This window comes from Phalacrocorax aristotelis, chromosome W (assembly GCF_949628215.1).
Source record: "Phalacrocorax aristotelis chromosome W, bGulAri2.1, whole genome shotgun sequence".
NCBI classification, from domain to species: Eukaryota; Metazoa; Chordata; class Aves; order Suliformes; family Phalacrocoracidae; genus Phalacrocorax; species Phalacrocorax aristotelis.
In genome coordinates, this window is record NC_134310.1 from 30,616,045 (window position 1) to 30,641,608 (window position 25,564).

General features: G+C 41.0%; 1 protein-coding gene across 1 annotated transcript; it reads right to left on the minus strand.

The window, feature by feature from the left end:
• Positions 1-5,037: 5,037 nt before the first annotated feature.
• On the minus strand, positions 5,038-25,530 carry LOC142049781 (scaffold attachment factor B1-like). Its single transcript, XM_075077739.1, has 21 exons — positions 25,102-25,530; positions 23,525-23,612; positions 22,282-22,346; positions 21,990-22,196; positions 20,599-20,661; positions 20,005-20,032; positions 18,602-19,100; positions 18,122-18,171; positions 14,993-15,093; positions 13,127-13,276; positions 12,955-13,031; positions 12,125-12,264; positions 11,690-11,781; positions 11,181-11,287; positions 9,705-9,998; positions 9,278-9,415; positions 8,728-8,770; positions 7,261-7,382; positions 6,415-6,527; positions 6,240-6,291; positions 5,038-5,403 (listed from the first exon to the last, which is right to left on the minus strand). Exons 1-21 carry the CDS (start codon positions 25,288-25,290, stop codon positions 5,274-5,276), a joined length of 2,748 nt encoding a protein of 915 aa, XP_074933840.1. The 5' UTR covers positions 25,291-25,530; the 3' UTR covers positions 5,038-5,273.
• Between the last annotated feature and the right edge of the window lie 34 nt (positions 25,531-25,564).

The window sequence follows — 25,564 nt, forward strand, 5'->3', positions numbered from 1 at the left end:
AGGTGGAAGCTGCAGCTCAGTTAACCTTGAGGTGCCAGAGACTGGGAGATGATCACCTGATGAAGGATTGCGCCACCTGCACCTTTACGCACCTGCCTCTAAAAGAGAAAGAATACTGATTGGGAAGGACTGTTTCATCTGACCCAGTGCATCTATTTGTCTCATTACACCTCGATGACAATGTGTACATTCAATAAGGGATCCTTTCATAAAATTGCTGGGTTTAATTGGAATGTTTTGCCAATTCTAGTTTGTGACCTATAGAAATAATAGTAGGTACGACAAGAGTGCTAATCAGTTTGCTGAGCAGACAAAGTGGCAGCATAGAAATTGACTTGTTAAAATAGTACCTGTGCTGCAGCTCAGAATTGTTGTGCTCGGAAGGGACGTCTCAAGATAATCTAGTTCAACCTCCATGCTCAAGCAAGGTCATCTAGACCAGGTTGCCCAGGACCGTGTCCAACCAGTTTTTGAACATCTCAAAGGATACAGACTCCACAGCTTCTCTGGATGACCTATACCAGTGTTTGATGGCCTTCACAGTAAAAAAGCGGTGGTTTTTTTTTCAGCTCACCCAGTATATTTTCTCTTTCTGAACATGGTGACACTGGATACTGACAGAGTAGCCTGGTGCCACTACACCCAACAGTTCTGGAACATCTTCCTCACAAAAAGAGTTGGCATTAGTGGGTAGGTCTAAAAACTCACCAGTGCATTTTGTAGTTGTATACTCTATCTTTGCATCATATCCAGTCCACCTTTCCAGTTTTTTCTTTTTGCCTCATAGGTGTTTCGCAGTAATGACTTTCACAGGCTACCTTTTTTCTGTCACCAGTTATCAAGCACTCTGGCTGTCTCTAGTGGACCTGTCCTGTAGAAGGATAAAAAGTTTACATCTGCCAGCTTGGTGGCACTGAGCAAGATTATGGGATGCTCCCGTCCCACTGCCAAACTTACTGGTATCTTTTCAAGTCCTTAATATCTCTGGCTACACATGGGGGAAAAAAAAAAGGTGGTGGTGGGGAGAAAGGCTTAGCCAACCAACTTTGAAAAGCAGCGCATCTCACATAACAAATAGCTCATCTCGGGATGCGCTGGGAACGTGGGTTTACTGGAATACACCTCCCTTTGCTCCCACTAGAGTAAGGGTCAGTCTGCATGGGAAGCTCATTCTACCGTTGACTACCCCATCACTGCTCTTTGGTAAAACAGAGGACTTAGTTTTCTAGAGCAGTGTTTAATTTTTACCTCGCAAATCACCAGAAGTAATAAAAGAATTGTCTCCAGGATGGCCTCCATGCTTATCTTCAGGTCTTTTCTGAAAACACGTACTCTCTCAGCTTGAATGTCCGGGAAGATAAGGGGAGAGGTGAAGTGAGGTTTAGGACTCCAGTGAATGGTTCTGTCTCTACTCCCTCACCCCACCATGCCAAACCACTCCCTAAGAAAATTCTGACACTGTCATTGAGAGAGTCTTAATCTCTCTAGCTTCTGCTACAAACAAAATGTAATCACTTTGGACAAAGCACGGTCTTTGTTTATGTACACACACTATGTACAAATAGGTAGAATACCGCACCCCTGGTATGCTTGGACCTTTAGCTCTCTGTGTGTTTCATGATCTTCTGTACCACTCCTTTGCCCTTTGATGATTGCTTTCTGAAGCTTCTTCATTGTAGTATGCTTTCTTAATGGTATTTTATGAATGATCTTAAGTAATTCAAGTTATTTACTAAAAAGAAGAAGGGGAAGGTGTGTACAACTGTATACAGTTCTCTTGTACGTCAGCGCTTAGTAAACATCCTAGTTTGCCTTGCACGAATGCTTCGGCTCCTTTCTCAAGGCAAGGAAGTTGCCATGAGGTGTGCTTTCTCATGCTCACACTTCCTGTGGCGTTGTCATTCCAGCACACTTCCCAAGAAGCACAGATGACACCCTGCACTACCAGCATCTTTAGTATGTTTATGAAGTAAACATGAATTATGGAGGATTTATGCCATTTAACTACGGCATCAGATCAGTTACACAGATTTCCAAAGTCAGTGAAAGCCTCCAAAGCAGTTAGGAACTGTTTCCCTCCACTGATGATACACAGAGGCTAGGCTTCTAGTGCAGATGCACTAGTCTGGCATTTGAAGAGCTAGATGCTGTGAAAGTTCCACGATACTAACAGCACAGTTATTTTCTGGGTTATGCAGTACCAGGTCAAACTTGAACCTCACACAACTTTGGGAGATGTTTTTCCCTGTTTGGACAGAGCTGTTAGGTGACTCAATTAGCTAGCCCCAGCGGGGCCTGTCTTCCTCTGCAAAACAAGCAGCAGCTGACATAGTAGGAGCTACACTTCGCATTGCTATAGCTTTCAGCGATCAGACAAACATAAGCAAAAGTTTTCTTACCTGACCCACCAACTCGAGACGCCACGACAGCAAAATAGTGAGGGACAAACACGGTAGGGCAAACAGTTCATTCTGCCACACTCTAGTAACTAGATCTTTCCTTGGAGGGCACCGTTACATTGGAAACAGGCACATGCTCAGGATCTTGCTTTTACGCTCGTTAGCATCAAACATTCTCCATCTGCAGGCCAGGTATAGGTTTCATGTGCGAGCTTGAAATTGCTGGGAGCTTACCATTAGCTGTAGTGCCTTGAATGCTAAAACACAGCTGGTTTTTGTTTCTCAAGTAGTAGGGTTATTCAACTTCCTTTGCCTTTCTCATCACAGAGCTTGCATGTTTCACGTTGTTTCATTTTAAGGACTAGGAAGGTTGGGACTGGTCTGGAAGTTGTCCCTCCATTGCTGAGACTCCCAACAGGTTTGCAGAGTCAGTAAGGTTAATGAGTAAGGCAGGCATAAGCAGTATTAAAATAAGTTTTTTGGTTGGTTCGTTTTGCTTCATTTAACAGACTTAAAAAAAAAAAAGCAACAAAACAGACCTTGAGGACTCTAGCCTGCAAAAGTTCAATGAATGATTTTAAGAAATTAGGGAACTCACATTTGCTGTTTGAAAAAAAAATCTCCTATGGAAAATTGAGTTAATCAATATATTTATGTTTCACTGTGTGTTTTAGTTGTTACAGCAGCTGAGTACAGCACTGGATTTAATAAAGACTGAGCAGGTGTTATACCCACTGGGTGTCAAGGTTTGAGTGATCGACTGCTGCCACGCCAGAACCATGCATGTAGTCAGTGTGGCCATCCAGCGGAATTGTAGGGAAATGCAGTTCAGTTAAAAAACTGGTGGGGGAAAGCCTTCTTACTAAAGTAAATGTGATTTTCAGATGCAGTAAACATAATGAGATAATAAGAGGCTCCAGTTCGATTGGTTGGTTGTTGTTCCCCCCGTGGTGGTCAAAAAGGTTCTTTTATTAGGATAATTGTCTCCCCAGATGATAAAATACTAGCCCTTTGGCATCAATCTCTACGTAGGTTGTTGATGCAATGATTTGGGTCACAGACACGAATTTTTTGACTTCTCCAAATTCCTTAAATAGTAGCCGAGGAGATGGCAATGTTCCTCATGCTTATAAATGACTGTGTGGTGCTGTAATTAGAACCTGCCCTGGCTAGAGGGGAAATCTCATAACCCCTTTTGGGACGCTACATACCTGCTGAGGACGAGGAAAGATGCTCTCCTCAAAGCTACAAATGGACAGGTCATTTGTGCTGGAGCGTCATGTTTCCATGCAATTCTGCAGAGAAGGTCCAGACACAGTAGTAGGGACAGCCAGAGGTGGTAACTAGTGGGAATGATTCACTTGTCCTCTATGCTTAATGGTCAACGATCTGAACTGGGCAAGATAAAGCAGAGCAGGTCTGGGGCTATCACTGCTCATTTATTTTCTTTCTCTGTATCAGAGGTGAACATCTAAAGGACTAAAAGCAAGGAGGCACTGGATTCTAGCCAGACTCACAGGATTATTACGGTTAGTTGGTACTAAGCGTCGCAATCTGGACATCTACTCTTTCTGTTTGCATTCCTAGTTTGTGTTCTGGAACAAATGATTCAAGTCTTTCTGGGCCTTAGCTTCACCATTAAAACAAAAACTAACTTCTACGCTGAGGTTGATGGCACTGTGATCCAGCCAGCCTCAGGCAACTCCTCACTGCAGTCAAAGCAGCTTTTTACAATTTAGATTGTTTGTCCATATTCCTCCTCTGGTGTGGAAAGTCTTCAACCCTTGTGAAAAAGATCTGAAGTGTTTCACTTTCCGTAACAATGGAGGCTGTAGGAAATTAATGAAAACCAATCTTCAGACAACTTGAAAAACACATACCTGAAAATGGAAAAACCCATGACCCTACTAATGAAAGTAACAGGGATTTTTCCTCTTGGCATCACGAAAGCCACCTGTTGGTGGGTAACGCTAGGGTGGTGTTGCTCCAGAGATGACTACACAAAGACAAATTATAATTTGGATATGATAGGTGACAGATCATTTGCACCAATCTTGATCACATTAATTTTCAACATTCTTAAAATGATGCCAAAGCACAGCCAACGGCTGTTCCTAATCTACTTCAAGGAAATTATGGATTGCTAGGTGAAAGTACTGGCCTGAAATCAGTGGAGCTTTGGGCTACCCTGATCAATCAGAAGCTAAACAAAAATGATTCAGACTTACACTTGAAAGTCACTATTTTCACAAGTAACTGTGCATTTTCTCATATAGAGGCTGTGCTGGTAGCCTTTTTCAGAGTGAAAAATATTGTTGCATAGTTCCTACCAATGTGAGACATGAGGAAAAAAAATTCACCACTTGTCCTACAGGATCCAGTCAATTTTGCAGTGGCAGGGTGTTGGAACTTTGACAACTGCAACCTACTAACATTCTCTCATGCTGGCACATATGCTAGTTAATTTTGACATGTCTGAAGTAACACAATATTTCAGTGTATTTCTGGGAGCTGTGTGCTACTGGAAGTGCAAAGGGACACCTGTAAGGCATTTTGATACTTCATCTTTGAAAGAAATGTACATCATTTAACACATAGCTGAATAAATTGGTTTTCCAGGGACTGAAACAAAGCAACGAACTGTAAACTGGCTTTTATTTATGGAAAATGGAATGCTTCATTAACAAACATTTTAAGTGGGATATGAACAACACGTTACAAAACAAATGAGTTCACACTGGATTGAGTGACATAATATGGCAGCAGCTTAAAAAAAAAGATTACACTTAGAGTAGCCCATAAGTTACAATTAATGGTAACCCTGGGTAACAGATTCATTTCAGTTGCCACCTTGCATTAAAAATTAAAACACATTCAGTAGCGACGGTTGAAACGAGGATCATTAGGTCTGTTTGCTCTCTCCTGGCCAGCAAATCCTTCTCCTTGCATTCCTCCTCCATGCATCATCTGACTTTGGTTGCCACCTTGCATGAAACCTCCACGTCTAGAAAGACAGACATTTAAATTTTCTCTCATGACTCTGGTAATCAGGTTGATATAATGGGTGTTCTTTTACAACTTTTTACATGATTTTCACTCTTCAATAAGATGCATGTCGTGGTTTTAGCTGGGATAGAGTTAATTTTCTTCACTCTAGCTGGCACAGCGCTGTGCTTTGGACTTGGCGTGAAAAAAATATTGACATAACACACAGATGTTTGGGCTGTTGCTGGGTAGCGCTTGTACTAGTCGAGGACATTTCTAGCTCCCCGTGCTCTGCCGGGTGCACAAGAAGCTGGGAGGGGACACAGCCGGGACAGCTGACCCAAAGTGACCCACAGGGTATCCCGTACCATACGACGCCATGCTCAGGATATAAAGCTGGGGAAGAAGGAGGAAGGGGGGACGTTTGGAGTGATGGCGTTTGTCTTCCCAAGTAACCGTTACGCGTGATGGAGCCCTGCTCTCCTGAGGGTGCCTGAGCACCTGCCTGCCGATGGGAAGGAGTGAATGAATGCCTTGTTTTGCTTTGCTTCCGCGCACACTTTCTGCTTTACCTATTAAACTGTCTTTATCTCAAACCATGAGTCGCCTCACTTTTACTCTTCCGATTCTCTCCCCCGTCCCACCAGGGGGGAGTGAGCGAGCGGCTGCGTGGGGCTTGGTTGCTGGCTGGGACTAAACCACGACAATGAACTACATAAAAGCCATGGGAATATTTTATTATTCCTTGACATTTGAATAACAAATCAGATAACTGATGCTCCTGTAAGATGTTTCTTTGGCCATTTTAAATAGAAGAGATGCCCCATAAAAGGGAAATAAACACTTAGTCCTTACCCTGACATGCCTCCACGATGCATCACATGGCCAGGTCTGCCTCTACCTCCACCTAAAAAAGTGCACGTTTTGTTTATATCCACACTAATAGTTTTACTTCATCTCCAAGGGTAACAATGCCTATGTTTTCTGCTTTACGTGGCACAACTGAAGAGCTGTCGTGCAAGAAGCATACCTTGCCATCTCTCATGATCCCGTCCTATCATTCCTCCATCCACACTGCTCTGCCATGAACGATCTTGATGTCCTTCAAACTTTCGACCGTGATCTCCCCAGTCACGTCCATCCCTGCAAAAGTATGAAATTCATACCTTCTCACATTAGCCAGAGCACACAAAGTAAATTCAAGCAAAACTACTAAGTCAAACTTACTCAAATGCTTTACCAAGGCACATGCAAATCTTGTATTATCTCAGTAATAAGCCATCTGTTCAATCCAAGTAACATGACAAATAAGAAAATAAGATTTTCCTTAGCCTGGTTTATGCTACATTGATGTCCCAGTTTACTCTGAACATCCTCACTTGTTGTTTTTGACCAGTCAATTTATTTTTGGTGTCTTCTGTAGGCTGGCTTACTCATAGGACTTATTAAAAACCAAAAACACAACACAAAACCTCAAAACACACCCCATCCCCAATCTGTAAGCATTTTATTAACTTCTTTTCCTTTCATAGGGCTGACCGGACGGTGCTTCCAACACCTATGAACTGGGTAAGAACCACTACCCTGAAAATATCAAGCGTTGATAGTAATGTTAGGTAAAATTAAGTGAAAATGTGAAGACTTTCAGGTGTGAAGTTACTAAAAAAAAAATAAAAAAAATCATGCCAAGATTCACATTTTGATGCACAAGGCAAGCTGAAAGAGCTACTCATCTGTAGTCAATACAACAGAGAACAGTTTCAGGGGTGAAAGTTGGAAAAAAAAGAATCTTACTTCCAAAAACTGCATCCCACTTTCACATATAAGTATTCCTTAGGTGCACAAGGAAAAAATATTTTCAGTTAAGCGTACTAACCGTGCCTGTGGAGGCATCCCTCTACTTTCACTCATTCTTCTGTCAGATCCATAGCTACCCCAACTTTCCCGAGAGTCTCGTGAGTGACGGTCTGGTCCTCCATGGCGCTCGTCTGGATAATGCTAAAAAGCAAAGAACACTTATAGGACTGCCCAAAGCAGACTCTTTTAATTGTTTAAAGTTGCTCAGCTGTAATTACTCGATCTCGAATCATTTAGGATGGAAGGGACCGCCTGAGATCCAATCCCCCTTGCTCAAGCAGGGTCAGCCAGGGCAGGCTGTCCAGAACAGTCTCCCACTGGGTTTTGAGTATCTTCAGAGCTGGAGAGTCCACAACTTCCCCATGCAACCTGTCCAGTGTTTGACCACCTTCACAGTCGTTTTAAAAAAAAGTGATTAGTTTTGTCTTCAGATGGAATTTCATGTGTTTCAGTTTGTGCTCATTGACTCACGTCCTGTCAGTGGGCACTACTGAGTAGAGCCTGGCTCCATCTTCTCCATACCTCCACGTGAGGTATTAATGCACACTGATAAGATAATCCCTGGGCCTTCTCTTCCCCAGGCTGAACAGTCCCAGCTCTCTCAGCTTCTCATACAAAAGATGCTCCAGGCCTTTAACCATCTTTGTGTCCCTAGGCTGCACTCGGTCCAGTAAACTCTCAACTTTCTTGTACTCGGGAGCCCAGCACTGGACACAGTATGCCAGATGGGTGCCAAGTGAAGAGGAAGGATCATCGCCCTTGACCTTCTGGCAATGCTCTTCCTAATGCAGCCCAGGATGCTCCTGACCGTCTTTGCCAGGAGGGTGCAATGCTGACTCACGGTCAGCTTGTTGTCCACCATGACTCCCAGGTCCTTCTCTGCAAAACTAGCTTTCATCTGGTTGGTCCCAAGCATGTACGGCGGCACAGGGTTATTCCGCCCCAGGAACAGAACTTTGCATTTCCCATTGTTGACCGTAATGATATTTCCCTCTGCTCAATTCTCCACCCTGTCCAGGTCCCTCTGAGTCTCACAGCTTACCCATCACAGTAAAGAGCACTTGAGGATTCCACGACTCCACAAAATTAATCTGCTTGAATGTACCCTAAAGGTCTTTCCCGCAGACCTCAAAAACATGCAAACATCTGTACTAGTTTTGCTGTTATTTCCGTGCAACCTCGTAGAGTGAATTTTATATGTACTTTATACCTTTGCCTTTTCTACAGTCTTTTGGAATACTCTTTTTGACACGATCCACTTGAGTTGTTTGATTTGTATTGGAATAACTATGTCTAACTTGTATAATAAGCAAGCCTTTGAACTAAATTTCATCTTATTATGGAAGATAAGACAATCTGGCTATCAATACATATTTTGGGAAACATAACGTAATTCTGTGATACTGAAATTTAATCTGACACACACTACAGAAAATGAGGTTGTAAGAAGTCAAGATCTTTCTGTAGCTTTTATAAAGCAACTCACTTGTCCATCCCGATCTCCCATCATTGTCCTTGATCCATCCCTCCTACAAACAGACAATTAAAATCAGACTGTGGTAGTAAAACATATAGCGATCTATAAAAAAAAAAAATCCATGTATGTAACAACACAGATGAAAAACCCTGCCTCCATGTAGTGCCAGCATTATCTACAAAAGGCACAAACAGCTGTAACATATGGAAACCACGACACATTTTGGATTCCTGGAAAGCCCAGTTAGTCCTACAATACAAATGAGAATATTCTTGTTAAGATGCCAGGTGCCTACATTATTATTTAGAAATTTTTCAGAATTCTACGTATGTGTGAAACAGCACTGCAAGCAGAACACTCTAACCAAGTCTGCCAGGAGGTTTAACTCATGGCACAGTACAGATCTCTTCATGGTTACGCACAAAAAAAAGTCCGCAGCCACTAAGCCACACTTAAAAAATAAAATGCAAACCAAACACACAGTAAAGGCAGCAAAATGTGACATTAAATATATTTTTGTCTTTTGATTCAGGCAACACAATGGACGTAAGACACCAACCTATCTATTGAATGGTCTTGGTAACGGGCACGATCCCTGTGATCAAAGTCATGGAAGCGATCCTGGCGACTGAAATCTGAATGGTACCTATCATTCATTGCCATTCGTTTTGCCTCTGGCCAGTATGGATCATCTCTCCTGAAAGAACAAACATACTCATTTTAGTCAAGATAATGACTTTTGATATTGTTCCCTCCTTCCAAACTGTGCAAACCAGATGAAGGGCAAATTAGTTCAAAAGGGAGTTGAAAAACCTCATAGAGGACAGTTTGACTGGGGCTATTAAACATGATCATCTCCATGCAATCAACAACTGCTGATTAATGGAAGCTGAGAGCATACGGATAGCCTTTTATAGCACAGGTTGATGAGACAGAACCTGTCAGCAACATTTTCCACTTGCGTCATTTGTATTTGCTGGCTTTACCTGCCATCTATGTCATACGGTCTTCTCATTGCAGATCGGCGTTCTTGTTCATAGCGCAGTTGCTCATGCTGGCGTCGCAGCTCTTCTCTTTCTCGCTGAATGCGATCTTGTTCTCGTCTTCTTTCATGCTCTATGTGCATTCGTTCTCTTTCCAGTCTTTCTCTTTCCATCCGTTCTCGTTCAAGGCGCTGCCTTTCAATTTCCAGTCTTTCACGAGCAATCTCAAGCCTCTCCCTTTCTTCTCGTTCCCGGATAGTTTGCAGGTGCTGCTGTCTCTCCCGACGCTCACGTGTGCTATTTTAAGAGAAACAGAAGGCTATAGATCTGATACTTCAACAAATAAAAGAAGTTTAAAAGGAAAAGAAAGAAAAAAAAAAAGTAGTATTAAAAATTAAAACCACAGTGACTGCAGACTTGCATCAGCTGCTTGCAATTATACCTGGAGGGGGCGCGAGGGAGGGCATGCAGGGAAGAGGGCGTACACATGAATTACCTGTATTTAGAAACCGATCATATTACTCCCAGAAAACTCCAAAATTTGTGGGAGCAAATAATCCTATATGGTTGGGAGAATTTGAACCCAAACGCCCCAAACTCATGCCTTCTACTCAAAGAAAATATCCAACTCTGAAGAAGCCAGAACAGTGTGCTGGATAATATGACTCCACTAAGGCACAGAAATCTACGTATGAGAGAGAAACTTCTTCCTCTCCAGGACGGATGATGAAAGCATTTTCTCTCTGTCCAATTCAACTTACTTAAAGTAAGTAATAAAGGTTTGTCATGTGTGGAAAGTGTTTTAACACGGAATTCGGGTCACAGTTCTAGCAAGGAATTTGAAGGATGGCCACCAACACCTTTATTCTGTATGAAACATCATGAAAACAGAAATAAAACCCCACCAAAAATAATTAGGTTCTGAATTAGGTTCCTAACTAAAAAGATACAATGTGGAAATGTTGAAGGGTTAATGGAAAGTCCCCCAATTTCTCTATAGACACAACGAATTTAAATGCAAAAATACTCATCTTGTTTTATTTCAAACACTATGGAGACTTTGAATGCTGTAACAAGAAAGACAAGGTCGTATTCTGAGAAGGACAACTTTTCTGCTTGTCCTTCCCTGTATATTTGAGTGTGGCAAGTTTAGAATTAGGATGTCACCTCTACTATAAGGCATGCTCAGCTAAGGAGGGCAGCATACTTAAATCAATCTAAATCACAAAACCTTCAAAATGGAAAAAGAACAAAAAACAAACTGCAATTCCCCTCCCCGCCCAGTTTCAAGCTTAGTATTAACCAAGTCAGGAACTGGGAAAGCTCCAGTTAAACATATATGTGACCCACAAACATATAACAAATGACAAGTAAAATCCAAATCAAACCCCCCTTTATCTCTTAGTAATGTTAATGAAATTATATTCATTTGGGGGGATGGTGGGGGTGGGTATGAAACAGTTTCACAGTTGCTCTTACCGGCGCTGCTCTGCCTCCCTCATTTTTCGCTGTGCTTTAATTTTGTCAAATGGCACAATGCCTTGCCTCTCTCTGCTCTCTGATTTGCGATCCTGGCTCTTAATGCTCTGTATTTAATATTGAAGTAGAGAAACTTAATGGAGTACATTTATAAAAGGACAACTATCACCAAAAATACTCAGGCTCTGTTTCCATTCATACATATCACATCTCAAAGCTTGGTCTCAGCATTTTCAAAAAACCTGTTCTTTTTTTAACCTTACAGACACACCATCTATTAACACAGTAATACTTACTTTCCCACATTTGTTTGGCAGGATTTTATTGCTGAATATGGTGTCAGCTGTATGAAAGGTATTCTACTAATTAAGATCTAAATCCGCATTATAGAAACTCTAATTGGACAAACTGGTAAGACAAGCGCAGGTTACGCGTAGCTTGGCAGGATTCAGTATTTGTTTCTAAGGAAAACTGACACATACTGTTTCCCGTGCAGAAACATTACTTACTCTGTCTTTTGATGCAGTTGATGTTTTCACACTAATAACAGGTTCTCCTTTGGATTTATCCATTACTACTGTCCTCTCTGTTCCTTTACTTCCTAAATAAATCAGAAGTTGAGGGGAAAGAGATGGAAAAAACAAACTACAGAACCTACACCATTCATTGCTACGCCAGAAGTTATGTTCTCTAAAATGTGAAAACGGGCATTTAACCCTCTCTTCAAAAATAGTTTTTTCACTACACCTAGTGCTTCTCTTAAGGATGACACGATGTCAAACACCACCTCCTCCCTGCCCCTTTATACCCTCTGGATTTCCAACTAAGAACTGGAAATAATTCTAGAATATTGGCAGTTCTTTGGAAAGAACTACCTACAACTAATTATTCATACTTCACCATATCTTTTACTCTCTGAAAAAAAAAAAGAATAGCCAAATTACCTGACTTAATGGTTTTAGGTTGATCTGATGAACCAGACTTCAGTTCATCTTTGTCTTTTTTTTCCTTTTCATCTTTCTCTTCTGTCTTTTTAGGATCATCTTTTTGGTCAGATTTCTCATCCCTTCTAACACTGCCAGGTCTACAGATAGATATTGATATAGATTAGAGTAATAGAGACTAAAAGAAAATTAAGGAGAATGTTAGCAACACAGTAACAAAGTAGAATTCTGATGTGATAAGACAGTTGCCGATAGTATTTAATAGGAGTTATGCCCCAAGAAGATAATTAAAGCAAAGGACTTAAGTGTCTTATTCACTCTCTTAGTGTCTTTTTCAGCTACTTTCAGTAATGCTAAAGAAAAAAAAACATAGCGCTGAAGAGGAACATGTTCTGGAAACATGATATTGGACAACTGATCTTTAACTGTTTGTGACCACAACCATCTGACAAAGCCCTATGCCAATGAGAGAAAAATTTACTGAAGAAACAGGGACATGCTGATCAAAATTCTCAGCTGACCTTGCCTATAGATTTATGACATGAAAGCACCACAATCTTATTGAGAACCAAATATAGCTAAATTAAAAAGTATACTTGAAAACGCAACTTTCCAATGCCTACCTTAAAGCACATAACAGAAATGTGTTAAGTTAGACACTGAACACCCAGAGAAGTTTATCTTACAGTAAAAGTTGGGAAAAATGCATCTATTGCTCTCTCTGAATGTTTGCCACAGAAATTCTTACTGTGGCTTTATTTTTCCTGACAAATCAGCATAGACTGACAAACAGCAAAACACCTGTGGACAGACAATTTTCAGAATGGTACCTCTCACTGACTGTTTCTTTCTTTGCTTCATTCTCTTTTTTTTCACTTGGCTTCTTCCCAGCAGGTTCACTTTTTGCCTGAAATTTATTTTGCACATCATCAGCTGAGAATGTGGTCTCGATCATTTGTACAATCTGATAGTAATAGGATATCTTTGAGGATCAGTACTCACTTTTTCTACAGAAATTATTTTCCCATGTAACTCTGTTTTGTGGAGGTGAGTAATGCACTTCGTTGCTTCCTCGGCTGTAGACATTGTAACAAAGCCGTAACAGCGAGCACCAGGACTGCGAGCATTGGTGACCACTTTTGCACCTACCACCTTTCCAAAATAAAGAGGTATTACGCTCACTGTAACAAGTGCCTGCCATTTAACAGCAAGAAGTACAAGCTCCATTCCTACTGTGTTATTCCTGTCCATCGTCCTATTTTTAGGAGATTAAAAAATACAAAGGGACCAGTGCTTAGAGCCAGTCATGCTTCTGTTGCCAATGCAACTCTGCAAAAGCTCAATCAATAGATGGGAGCCAAAGGCTGAATTCTGTTCTGAAGAAAGGACGTTAAAAAACCAACCAACAAAAAACCAAAACAGGCTAACTTTATACTTAAGCAAAACAATGTTGATGTAAAGGACTGACTACCTAATAAAAATTTGTATGCCACTTCCCACCCACATGCTAATGGTAGCTCAACAGCTAAGTTCCACCTCCCCTTGAAAAAATGTTTTCATGTCACTGCTAAGAGGCAGACTCACAATGTTATCTACAATCTTGCTTAAGAAACAGGAACTTTCCCCAAAAAGTATAACTTGAAAAAGCCTACATAAACCACCTGCTTTCATAAATGGTGCTTACTTATGCTCATATAGTCAATACAGCTCACTTTGTATTAGAGAAATCAATCACATTTCACAGAGGTGTCATATTTTAAAGTACAGCTGAATAAAGGACGTACTTCTGAACATTTGATTTATTGCAGATATACATCTACTTCTAGGAAGCTTTGCCTCTGCTAATATTCCAAAGAAAATAACAATAACTTTATTTAAACAGCTAAACATTACCATGGCATCTAAGTAGAGGCAAATACTATGTTGGCTGTCACATAGTTTTTAGTTACATTTAAAATTTTGTGGTACATCTCTATGATCAATGTTCCAGGTTACTGGACGGAATTCCGAACAAATAAATGTAAGGAAAAGTATTGCATTTTTGTTGTTATGAGGAAGGTTAAAAAGGTTTTACTAGTCTCATGACTTTCAGACAAACTCAAAGCTGTGATACACTTAACCCATTTTTGTACCTATTGTAAAGTCACATTTAAGTTCTGGCGTATTTTCGTTAGTTAAATGTTCAATAGCAGATTGCTAGCACATACAGTTTTCTTTTAACGCAATCTGCTGATAGCCATTTTTAAGTAGGCTTCAAAGGTTTGACAAAAATCCTTACTGATGTCTTTGACACCAGTCTTCTTACTAAACCAACTCTTTCCATTTCCCAACTGACAGGGAGAGTTAACTTGCCATTTTGTCTATCATTAGTAACAACTGCAGGACCTTGCCCCAGAAACTACCAAACAAGTGCTTTTTGAAGCAACTGCCAACTCTAGACAAAAATAAAACTTCACATATAGAGGCAATTCATAAGCTATTCCCCAATAATTATGTTTCAACATTTACTGCATGTTTTACTTAGTCCTAAGAAGTGTTTAATAAACAATGTTAAATTCACTGTTGACTGTGAATTTCCCATGGGTGAAGATACTGTATTACTGAACAGGAGACAGAACTATATGTAAAGAGTTGTTGACCATTTCAAATAAAGGACAGTAAACGGAATTTTATATTTGTTGGAAGTGAGCGACAGAATAAAAAAAAGCAGTCATTCAGCCTGTACTTCAGCAATCTTTTCCTTGATATCCCACAATATTTTTAATAAATTGACACATTTCACTAGTATTTTCAATGACAGGAGCTTAAGAAGTCTTATTAAAACAGTTTCAAGTGAAAAAAACCAACCCAAACCAAAAAACCCCTTACCTTCCCATATTTGCTAAACAGATTCTTCAAATCTGTAGCTCTGGTAGTGGAAGCCAATCCACTCACCCAAAAGTTTCTACCAGAACCGCTAGCAGTGCGACCTAATTAGGAAAACAAACAAAACCAGAACATACCCCAAATCCCAATTACTTCAACAACTACTTCTGAATTAAAAAGGAGCAGTTCCACAAGTCTTTAATTTTTTAAATCAGAGCAAATGCAACGCAACGCATAACATTCTCCCTCCATGATTCACATTCCTGAAGGCAAGTAGTATTACAAGTCCAAAAACTTTTAAGACGGAACTACAAGCTTTGATACATGCAACAGAAGTTTGGTATGTCATTCTTCAAGAAAGAAATTGGACTAGGGCACCTCTGAAGTAACTGTGACCCTTCAGAATGTGCTTGGATAGATCCCAGAAACGATGCACTTATAGGAAAAGACGTAACGCCTGCTAGAGTTGGGGGAACTGTGTTAGTACCCATGTACGCTCGTGTCTTGCCCTCCTTATCTCCTCGACTCCAAAGGAATGATGATGGGATGCAGATTAACCATACCCCTCATGGAAAAACACTGACCACAGAGCAAGCAAGAAAATTTCTATTTCTGCCCACACAGATTCCACAGTTGGGGTATGAAGCCTGTGACTTCAGTTACAGGAGTCACAAAAGACTTAGCTTTAACTATGCAAGAACTACAGAACACCTTTCCAATTTGGAATCTACACTAGAAAGATAATTTTATAAACGCTTACGTACTTGTAAAGTCTGAAAACCTAACATGTAGTGATTAAAAGGTGTTCAAGTTGAACTCCAAGTTCTAGTGTTTGCATTTCAGCGTGCAGCACTTACGCTGGGATACTGTTTCCAGTCTGCTTTGAAATGTCTCTGCTGTCCTTTCATCAGTCTTGGCAGTGTTCAGTTCCAAGTCTTCAGTGAACGGAGCGAAGCAGGTTTGAGTCTAGCTACCTGCTTCCAAACCATCTGCTTTTTTTTTTTTTTGGTTACATATGGAATTTTTCAGAACTGCTTTCACTGAGGGGAGACGTTTCTTCCAGAGCCTTTCTAAAATGCTATTTCATTTGTGTGTCTTTTGTCTCTTCCTGATAATTTTTATCATTGTCTCAAACGCGAGCTTAGCATTGAGAACATTGTTGTTAATATTTATAGAAGTTCCCCAGGGAAGCATGCAATCATTTGTGCCAATCCCTTTAAAAGAGACTAAATCTACACCTGTGATCTTCTAGTCTCAAAACCTGCATGGACAAAGGTGCGTCTTGCGTGTAAAGACATGGGAGACACATTGTCTTGGTGTTTCAAAAAGCTGAGCCATAGGCTTTGATGCTTTTACTCTACATGCTACCTCTGGAATTTTAGCATTGCAATCTGCAGTTACACTGGCACCAGCATCCTGGAGAAAGAGAAAACGGAGCACTTTCTTCTTTCACCTATTTTACTGATTATTTTTTATATTATTTAAACTACGTTAATGTCCTTCTTGAAGAAGCTTTGATCAGTCTTAACATCCCCAGTTTTTGTCCCCATAAGACTTAAAGAAGTGCTCCTGCAATGGTACTGCACTTCCAAGACAAAGAGTCTTTCTTTGGGACTATAAAATCTTCTCTAATTTAGAAACTAGAATGATATAGGTATTGGGAGCCAACCCTCAACATTGGAGACATCTTTCAGACATACATAAATTGACTGCCAAGTCCACCAGACAGCTCTCATAATGAATGCACGGACACGGGAAACCCCTCATCCTAAATAAAATCCTTTCATACAGCTGTGGAAATAGCAACATATGAGTCAGAACTGACTTGTATATAGTTTTGTAGCTTTCTTCTGCCTCAACCGCTTTGCTCTGTATGCGGAAAGAGTTAAACAATCAAGGACCTACCTCTCCCCAGTGCTGTTTACTAACCCTGTAAACTATCAGAAAATGATTTAAAGAAATGTTATGGAACACATCACATCCTTTGGAGGAAGTTATGCAGGGGCAAGGTTGTTATCAGACACCCAAGTTCCTGAAGGCGGTTTTGAACGCAAACTTCAAGAAGAGTTTTCCCAGTCCACAAAAAAATACACTCAAGACCTTGGGTAAATGACGGCATGCATAAAATACTCCTTTAAATATTCTGAAATAAGAGAACACAAGATGACAGACTGCAAGCAAGAGGTAAACAGACTCTAGTGGAGCTGACGATGAGGTCTAGTAGCTCGCACAGACAGGTATAACCCTGGATCTTGGAAAAGAGCAGCTGACAATGAGGTCAATCTGTGTTGTAAAACCCAATTAAAACCAAGCAAATTCTTCCTGCCGGTTGGTAGACAGATCTCATAATGAGCTTCCTGCCCGTTATAGGCATTGCTGGAACTTCCACGCTCACAGTGCCGAACTACCTGCCTGCAGTATGTGACAAGAGCATTAACAGTGAGTTCTAGATTTTCTGCCCTGGTCAGGCAGGAGAGAATAGAAGGTGGGGTGAGCTGCAAAAACTCAGCAGCCTGATGTATTAAAAGGAATAAGTATGATGAAAAGAAGGAGCAGGCACCTGACACTGTTGATCAAGAAATCTTCATCTTGTTTACAGTGCATATTTGCACCGTAAATAGGATCCGTGTGGACAATGATTTAATAATGTCAATCTAATCTGAAGACAACATTAAGTTCTAAGTTTCTCTGGCATTTAAACATGTGAATACTAGATTCCAAATTACTTCAGCAAAACAGAAGATGGTATGAAGAATCACAAGCGTATAAGTAAAGCAAACACAACCGCGACAGGCCCTTGACTCACTAACAGCTGTTGGTAAGCATCTTCAGTGCCAGGAAGGACATATTTGCCACGTATTAACATCTACCTTTGAAGATCAAGATACAAACGAAAGGGTGTGATGCAGATATTCTTAGAAAATGCACGAAAGGAAAATAGTTTAGCATAGATTAAAAAAAAATCCAGGAAGAGGTGAATAATGTGATATTTAACAACAGCACAGATTACAATGCTTTTCTGCTGAAATACCCCATCCAATAAAAACCAATTTCTCCATTAAAGTTCCATTAAAGTTCTATTTTTGAATCATTAAAGTTATATTAAAATTCTATTTTTGAAAAGAAACATACCTTTCTCGTCTTTTGAGATTATCTTTGTGTCTCTGTCCTCCTCAACAGGGCTAAAGACAAAACACCACATTATTCAAGTCAGAAAGAAAAGTGACTAACTATAGATTATGAGAAATGCTAAAATTAAATACCTACCAGAAAATATGTTGCAAACGAAAACACACCTTTGTATACTTGATTTAAGAAATCTGACAAGAAATAATGAAGTCAGATTCTTAAACAGGCTTATATTAGGAAGATGTTTACAAGTAAGAGTAATTTAAGAAAACAACCTTTGAAGGTTGAGGAAGGAAAGAAATCAAACCCTCTGTGTTTAAAAAAAAAAAAATATTTGCACAAGGAGAAATAAAACAGACTCTTTAGGAATAGGCTACAATTTCATCAGTCTCGGTGGCCAATTCAAGGAAACAGCTTATTCGCATCACTTAATGACCAATGAAAAAAAGATAGCATCTGGTCTATAACGGAGAAAAAACAAACCTCTTTTTCTGATCACCACCCTCACTGGTTGAGGACTCTTTAGTAGCAGGGGATTCCTCAGAATTAGCTTTGTCTTCTGCTTTCTTGACATCTTCTTTGCTATCTTTGGCTTCGGGACCTGCGCCTTTTTCCGCTGTTTCCCCACTAGAGGCTTCCAGGCCTTGGGAGCGTTTGCTACTCTGATCGCTTAGGGTCTCTACTACTAAAGATTCAGAGTCCGGTTTCTCTTCCTCTATTGTCTGTTCACTTGTCTCCCCTTTTGCTACAACTAAACGCTTTGCTTCCTTCCTTGCCATAGCTTGTGCCGATTTGCTGTCCAAATCTAAAGCATCTTCCTCCAACTGAGCGGCAGCAAGAGCGTCCTCTTCCTCTGCTAGCCTCTTGCCTGGCACCACGTTACTTGCTTCCTGTGCATGTGGCCGCTCCGCTTCAGAAGTTTCTTCGTTAAGTAGTTCAGATTTACAAGTTTCCCCCAAAATGTCGAGTATTTTCTCATTTTCTACGGATTTAACAGGAATAGAATGGCACAAGATTTAATCACCAGGGAAATACAGCAATCACAAATGTGGAACTGGCATGGCTGCCACACTAACACCAAGAGAACTTCTAAGCTACACAGAGATTGGAAAACCCTAGTGTACACAGTGTTAAAAGCACTACGCTAACTGCTGTCTGACAAACTACCAGATCAGCCCTAAAATGTTAACAGGGAAGAAAAATGCCCCCACAGATCTAACAAAAACCTTCTGGCTGATCCTTGATATTCTTCATGAAATCATTCAGCTCTGTTTCTTCTCTAGTTAGCTTCCAGAGTCCGAGATGCTTAACTGAACGTATCAAGGCATTGAGGGTTCAATTTTAAAATTTCTGTGAAATTCTTTTAGCAGACAGTCCAACATGAGAACTGGGCATCTTCTGATGGTGCGTGAGTGTGTTTGCAGTCCAGAAAGTGAAAAGTATCTGTATGAAATTTCCATGAAGAAACTCTCTTCTTTCTTCTGTATCCAGTAACTAATCTTTACATTTTAATGCCCTACAATATCTTTTTACTGCTTTCATTTCTCTCTACTTAGTAACAGAGTTAAGGTGTGTGCGATATCACAAGATCTGTTTACAAGTAGAATCTTTAGGTTTTAAACTGTGATTAACTTCTCTAAATCCATTTATGTAGTTTAACATGTTTTTAAACCATTTCATTTCACTGGAAATATTTCAAAGATGACAAGCATCACTTCACAGATCTGGGGATATGATTGGGTTTCCAATCTCTATGACCCTGCATGATCTGGATTGTCCATCATAAAAATAATGCAAATTATGTTTGTTTGCTTGTTTCGTTTAATAGTTAATGGTTTAAAAAGTATTAGTTGAAAAAACAGGAATATGTTTTTCTTTAACAGTACCTGGCTCCAAGTGTAGCTTCTCCATTTTCTGTTTGGGAAAATAAACACAGGATGAGGATTTTATAAAATCTATTTTGTAACACAGAATAATAGCAACCCTCCACCCATTCCCAAGACTGAAAACTACACAAATTCACCTACTCCATTTAGCACTTTTTTTCACCATCTGTTGGAACCGCGTATTTTATATAGGTAATTCTTCTGGCACATTAAAGCCAAATCAAAATATCACCCACAATTGCATTCTCGTATCTAATTTGGAACATTAAAGAGACCAGTAAAGTATCTTTGTGTACCACATCAACTGCAGAGTGAAAAACAATCCCAGCTACTACTTGATATAAACAACAGGAGGAAAAAAACCAAACCAACAGTACAGGACCATTTTTTTTTTGCCACAAAAGTGGAGGATGTCTTGTTAGCTGACTAAAAAACAGGGCAAAAACACAGGGCGTTCTCATTTGACAGACTATTCTGAGCAAGATCACTGGATTCTGTTACAATTTCATATTATGGTCATGTTTTTGTTTTCATAGTATGAACATGGAGGGAATGCTGATAACAATAAGAAACGCAGCTACGTTTTCAATTTACCTTCATTTCCATTAAATCAGAAGAAGAGGTGTCTAAATTGTTTTCCATGTCATCATAATCTTCCTGAAAGAGTAAAAAAAAATTATAGCATTTTTTACAAAAAGTAATGTTAGCTTATGGAGAAATACTACTATATTCAATTTTCCCTAGCAATAATACGAGAAATATTTTCCAGTATTTGACAGGTCTGAAGTGCTACTTCAGATTGTGATCCAAGAATGATGAGCAACATACAAATATTCTTGATGATTAAATACCTTTCTCCAGTTACCTTTAATTTTAATTTCAACATGATATTGTCCACTTCAAAGTTACTCTTATGTAGAGAGGAAATTTATTTCACATTTCTGTGGTTACTGTACATAACATGTTTTGCCATTTTCCCACTTTTTGACTTCTTTAGTTTCTAACTGAAAGCAGAAGTTAGAAATGAAGTCGACTTAGGTTTCCACTTCTCCAAAAATAAACACGTCCCCAGAATCTTCCTTCCTTAAGAGCTGATTGTAAGACTCAAACAAAGCTCATGAGTTAACACGATTCACAACAGCTCTAATTTACAGAGCACCAGAAAATTGCCTTTCAGGTTAGCTGGATGTTGTCGCAATGACTCTGTTTTCAGAAGGTAAACGATAAAAAGTTGAGACAGACCCCACAGGCCTAAAATAGAAAAACCAACCAACCAACCAACATTGGAGGCAAAGAAGGATAATACTTTCAGTTTTGGGAGTCAACAGCCTAGAATAAAACACCCCATGAGGATCCAAGGAAGGATAATATCTGGGGAGCAAATGTAACGTACAGATTACCCTGTTCGTTCAGTAGCAGGAGACTGTGCTATCTGTAAAAGACGTGGCAAGTTGCTCTCAAAACAAAGCCCAGCCATGTCAGAACAGGGCCATACACAATACATAAAGATTTTCTTGTTTCATTAATATCTATGAGGAAAGTGTACAACACAAATTCTTTAAACCACACCATTATTTCTCTGGAAAATTTTTCCAAATTATCTGGAAATAATGTCTCTATCTCTCTCCATATATGTAAATACCTAAATGGCTGGGTATATGCATAGATACACTTAAACACATATAAATGGGAAGAGGGAACACCAAAACTAATACATTACTTTCAATTCCAGGCTTCTTTCATGGCAAGCAAAGATGTTATTGCAAGGTAAAGAAGACTGTGACCCGTCTACTGTGAACGGTTCAAGCCTCTGATAGGTCCAAGAACACTTACCACTTAAGAGTACGACATGAAAGCTGTTAACGTGCAACAAAATCCATATCACATTTACGTCCTGTATCCTATTGCACTGAAGTAACTTATTCAAGTGCCCATATACTTATTAAATACCTTCTGAAAATTGACAAAAACCTCTACTCACTCACCTCGTTTTCTGTTAGCTGATCCGGAAGTTCTTTCAAGTCTGCTTCGACATTGTCTTTATTATCGGACAGAGAATCAAGAATATTATCAGGGCTATAGTCTTCTCCACAGTCTACAGCACTGCCGTTATCTATTTCAGCTTCATCTAATACACTAATATCCATCATGTCAATGTCTTGCAAGGTATCCAGACTTGCTTCAATATCCTCCTACAGAAAGAAAAAGGGTACACGTGTATTTATTGTGGGTTAAATGATGCATATTATTAGTAGCAGCAATCCCGATTTCACTTACCTGCCCATCTCTAGAGTTTTCTTCTAGTCCATTGTCTTCAACACCTTCTTCTTCTGTTTTCCTTCCTAAAAATAACATCACTGAAGTGAGATATAGCACTAAATTTCATAACATGTCTACTCTTCACTGAATTATCTATTCAACACTGAGTTTGTTTCAACAAATAATCATTAAGACCCTGATTCAGAAGTCCAGGTCTGCCTAGATATAATGGAGAACGAATTGCCACTTGATACAAGCGAACGGCATGAACATGAACTAGAAGTAGCACAGCTACATTTTTCAATGGCTGCACTCCACTCATTCCACAACCCTTCAATACCTAAAAAGTCAACACTGCCTAGGAAGGTGTTCCATCTAAAAGAAGCACCCTATCATTGTTAAAAAACCCCTCCCTCTTATCATTTAAATAATTAAGCTGATTTAGAATTAGTCTTCCTTTTGAGATCTTGGACACACAGATCACATTTAGGGACAAGCAAACTTGTATCGCTATTCAAAAACAACTGCTCTTTCTCTATTTTTACCCTGTTATCTCAAAGAAAGCAGCTTAAAAGTAAATTTCAGAAAGTATCTTTCAAGAACTAGCTATCAGCAATTCAAATAAACTACATGTAATGTGGCCCACACAATATTTAATGTTTTTGAAGCAAAACACACTTAAAATCACTAACGAGCTATCTCAGAAGTTTCTTTTCAAAACAGCAGTCATAAAATGAAATCTAACACTAACAGAGGTTATACACATTTGTTATTTGTGCAACAACGGTTCTGATTGTTCCTGCTGTAATTTCTCGCATCTAAAAACGCATCTCAATGATGATGGGGGTTCAAGGGTTTCTATGAAAAAAGGAATATCTAGTTACGGCAAGGCAATTAGTATCCAGGGTGGAGCCACCTTAATATACATTGGCAGAACTTTCCACTAAAGCTTACGCTGCAGCTGTTTGCTCTGTAACTGACACAATTCTACACTCACGGTCACAAGTACGGAAACACCTGCAACTTATGGTCTCATCTACAGGTTTCCAGACTTGCTAACAGAAGAACAGTTAGGTATCATATCATTGTTTAAACTCGATATCACTCACTAACGTAACAGAGTTTTACCATCTTCTGTAATGGAAAAAGAAAAAGCACTTTTTTTAAAATTTAAACTAATGAAACAGAAAAAAAATCAATATTATATGCTGAGTTCTAGTTACAACATAACAAAGGAACTGTATTTGTCTAGACTCTGTACCTTTGCTAGTTCTTTTTGGTGTTCTCTTGTTGGTCAGTTCTGAGGCCACAGGAATTTCATCAGGATCTCCTCCTTCATCCTCAATGGCCTATTGGAAACAGCAGCATGACATCTATTATACTGTTTGCTGGTGGTACCATTTGTACTGGTTTGGACGAGATAGTTAAATTTCTTCACAGTAGCTGGTATGGGGCTCTGTTTTGGATTTGTGCTGAGAACACACGAGTTGATAACACTGGGAGGTTTTAGTTAGTGCTGAACAGTGATTAAACAGCATCAGTGCCTTTTCTGCTTCTCACACTGCCCCACCAGCAAGTAGGCTGAGGGTGTACAAGAAGTTGGGAGGGGACACAGCTGGGACAGCTGACCCCAACTGACCAAAGGGATCTTCCATGCCATACGATGTCATGTTCAGCAATAAAACTGGTTGGGGTGGAAGTTGGTGGGGCTGCCATTACTTGGGGACTGGCTTGGCATCAGTTGGTTGACAGCAAGCAATTGGTTTCTTTTACATCACTTGCTTTTCTGGGCTGCCTTTTTCTTTTTCCTCTTCTCTGTTTTGGTTTGGTGCCTTTTTTTTTTCTTGCCCTTACATTTTTTGAAATTATTAAACTGTCTTGATCTCACTCCATGAGTCCTCTCTTGCTTTTACCCTTCCAAGTCTCCACCCAGACCCACTGGGGTGAAAGGACCAAGTAAGTGGCCATGACAGCATTTTTAAGGATTTGTCAGATGGAAACATTAGTGTCTCAGGTCATACAGCCAGGCAGCCATATCAGCCGTTAGAAAAACTGAATAGTGAGGTGTTGTGGCACAACCCCGAAGCCAAATCAAGCTATAACTGAGGAGTGAAGTTCCCCTCATCTGTAAACAAGGCTTCCTACTCAGCAGATAAACACTTCAACCGTATAAAACTAGGAGGAAGCACTACAGGAAAGCAAGCACATCCGACAGTATTTTCTCCTCAACGTGCAGGCCTGTTAGAACCTATAAAAGGGTCAGGACCAACGATGCCGTTCTGGCCTCATACAAATCTGTGAAAATACATTCCGGAGAGGTGGGAGAGCCAGAGTCAGGTGAAGTGCGTACAGAGGAAGAGCGAGGAGATACGGGAAGGGGAGCGTGCATATATGCTGGGGGAGAGGAAATCGGTGAAGGACGTGCGTACGCCAGGCACAGAGAGCGAAGGAAAGCCCGGGACCACCGCGGAACGAAACCGGAGCAGCACTCCAAAGGAACGGCTGAAGAGCGAGCGGGCGGCGCGGGCCTCCGCTGGGGGGGGTTCGGGGCGGTGGCGAGAACCAGTGCAGCGGCGGGGCTGCTGGAGGCTCCCGCGAGGACAACGGCTCTATAGGGGCCCGAGAGAAGGGGCGCGCTGGTACCAGAGATGGACTAGCGGGAGGACACGGCGGCGCAGCCACAGCCCAGCTCACGGTCCCCCGCCAGGCCTCCCTCGGCGCGGCGGCTCAAGACGCCGGCCGCGACTCCGAGCGCGCATGCGCCAAGCGCCCTCGGGCCGGGGACAAAGGACCCGGATGCCGCCACCCCCGCCCTCTCTCCCGCCGGGCCTGTCTCACCTTCCTCAGCCGCTCCATGAGGACGCTCTTGTTGCCGCTGCTGTCTAGGTTGCGCCGTTTGAGCTCGGCCCGCAGGTCGATAACTCGCAGCTCGCTCAGCCGCCTGGTTTCGGGTTCTGAGCCGAGAACCGCGGCCCCACCAAGGGATGTGAAGTCCCCCAGCCCGGCCGCCGATTGACTCTCCGCCATCAAGGCCCCTTCAGTATTCCGCCTCAAGCCCGAGCGCACGGGAGAACACGGCACAATCAAGCAGCTAACCTTGCGATCACAGCACAAAATGGTGGGGTGGCTAACAGGCACCGAGGGGAGGGGGGAAGAAGCCCGCTGCGCGCAGGCGCGGAGAGAAGGGCTACGACGGCCAGGGGGCAGGGGGAAGGTGGGGCGTGGAAGAAAACCTGAATGACGACTCTTGCGCGGGCGGCACCGCCCGCGTCGAAGGAGGGCTCGCGGGCTCTCGCGCATG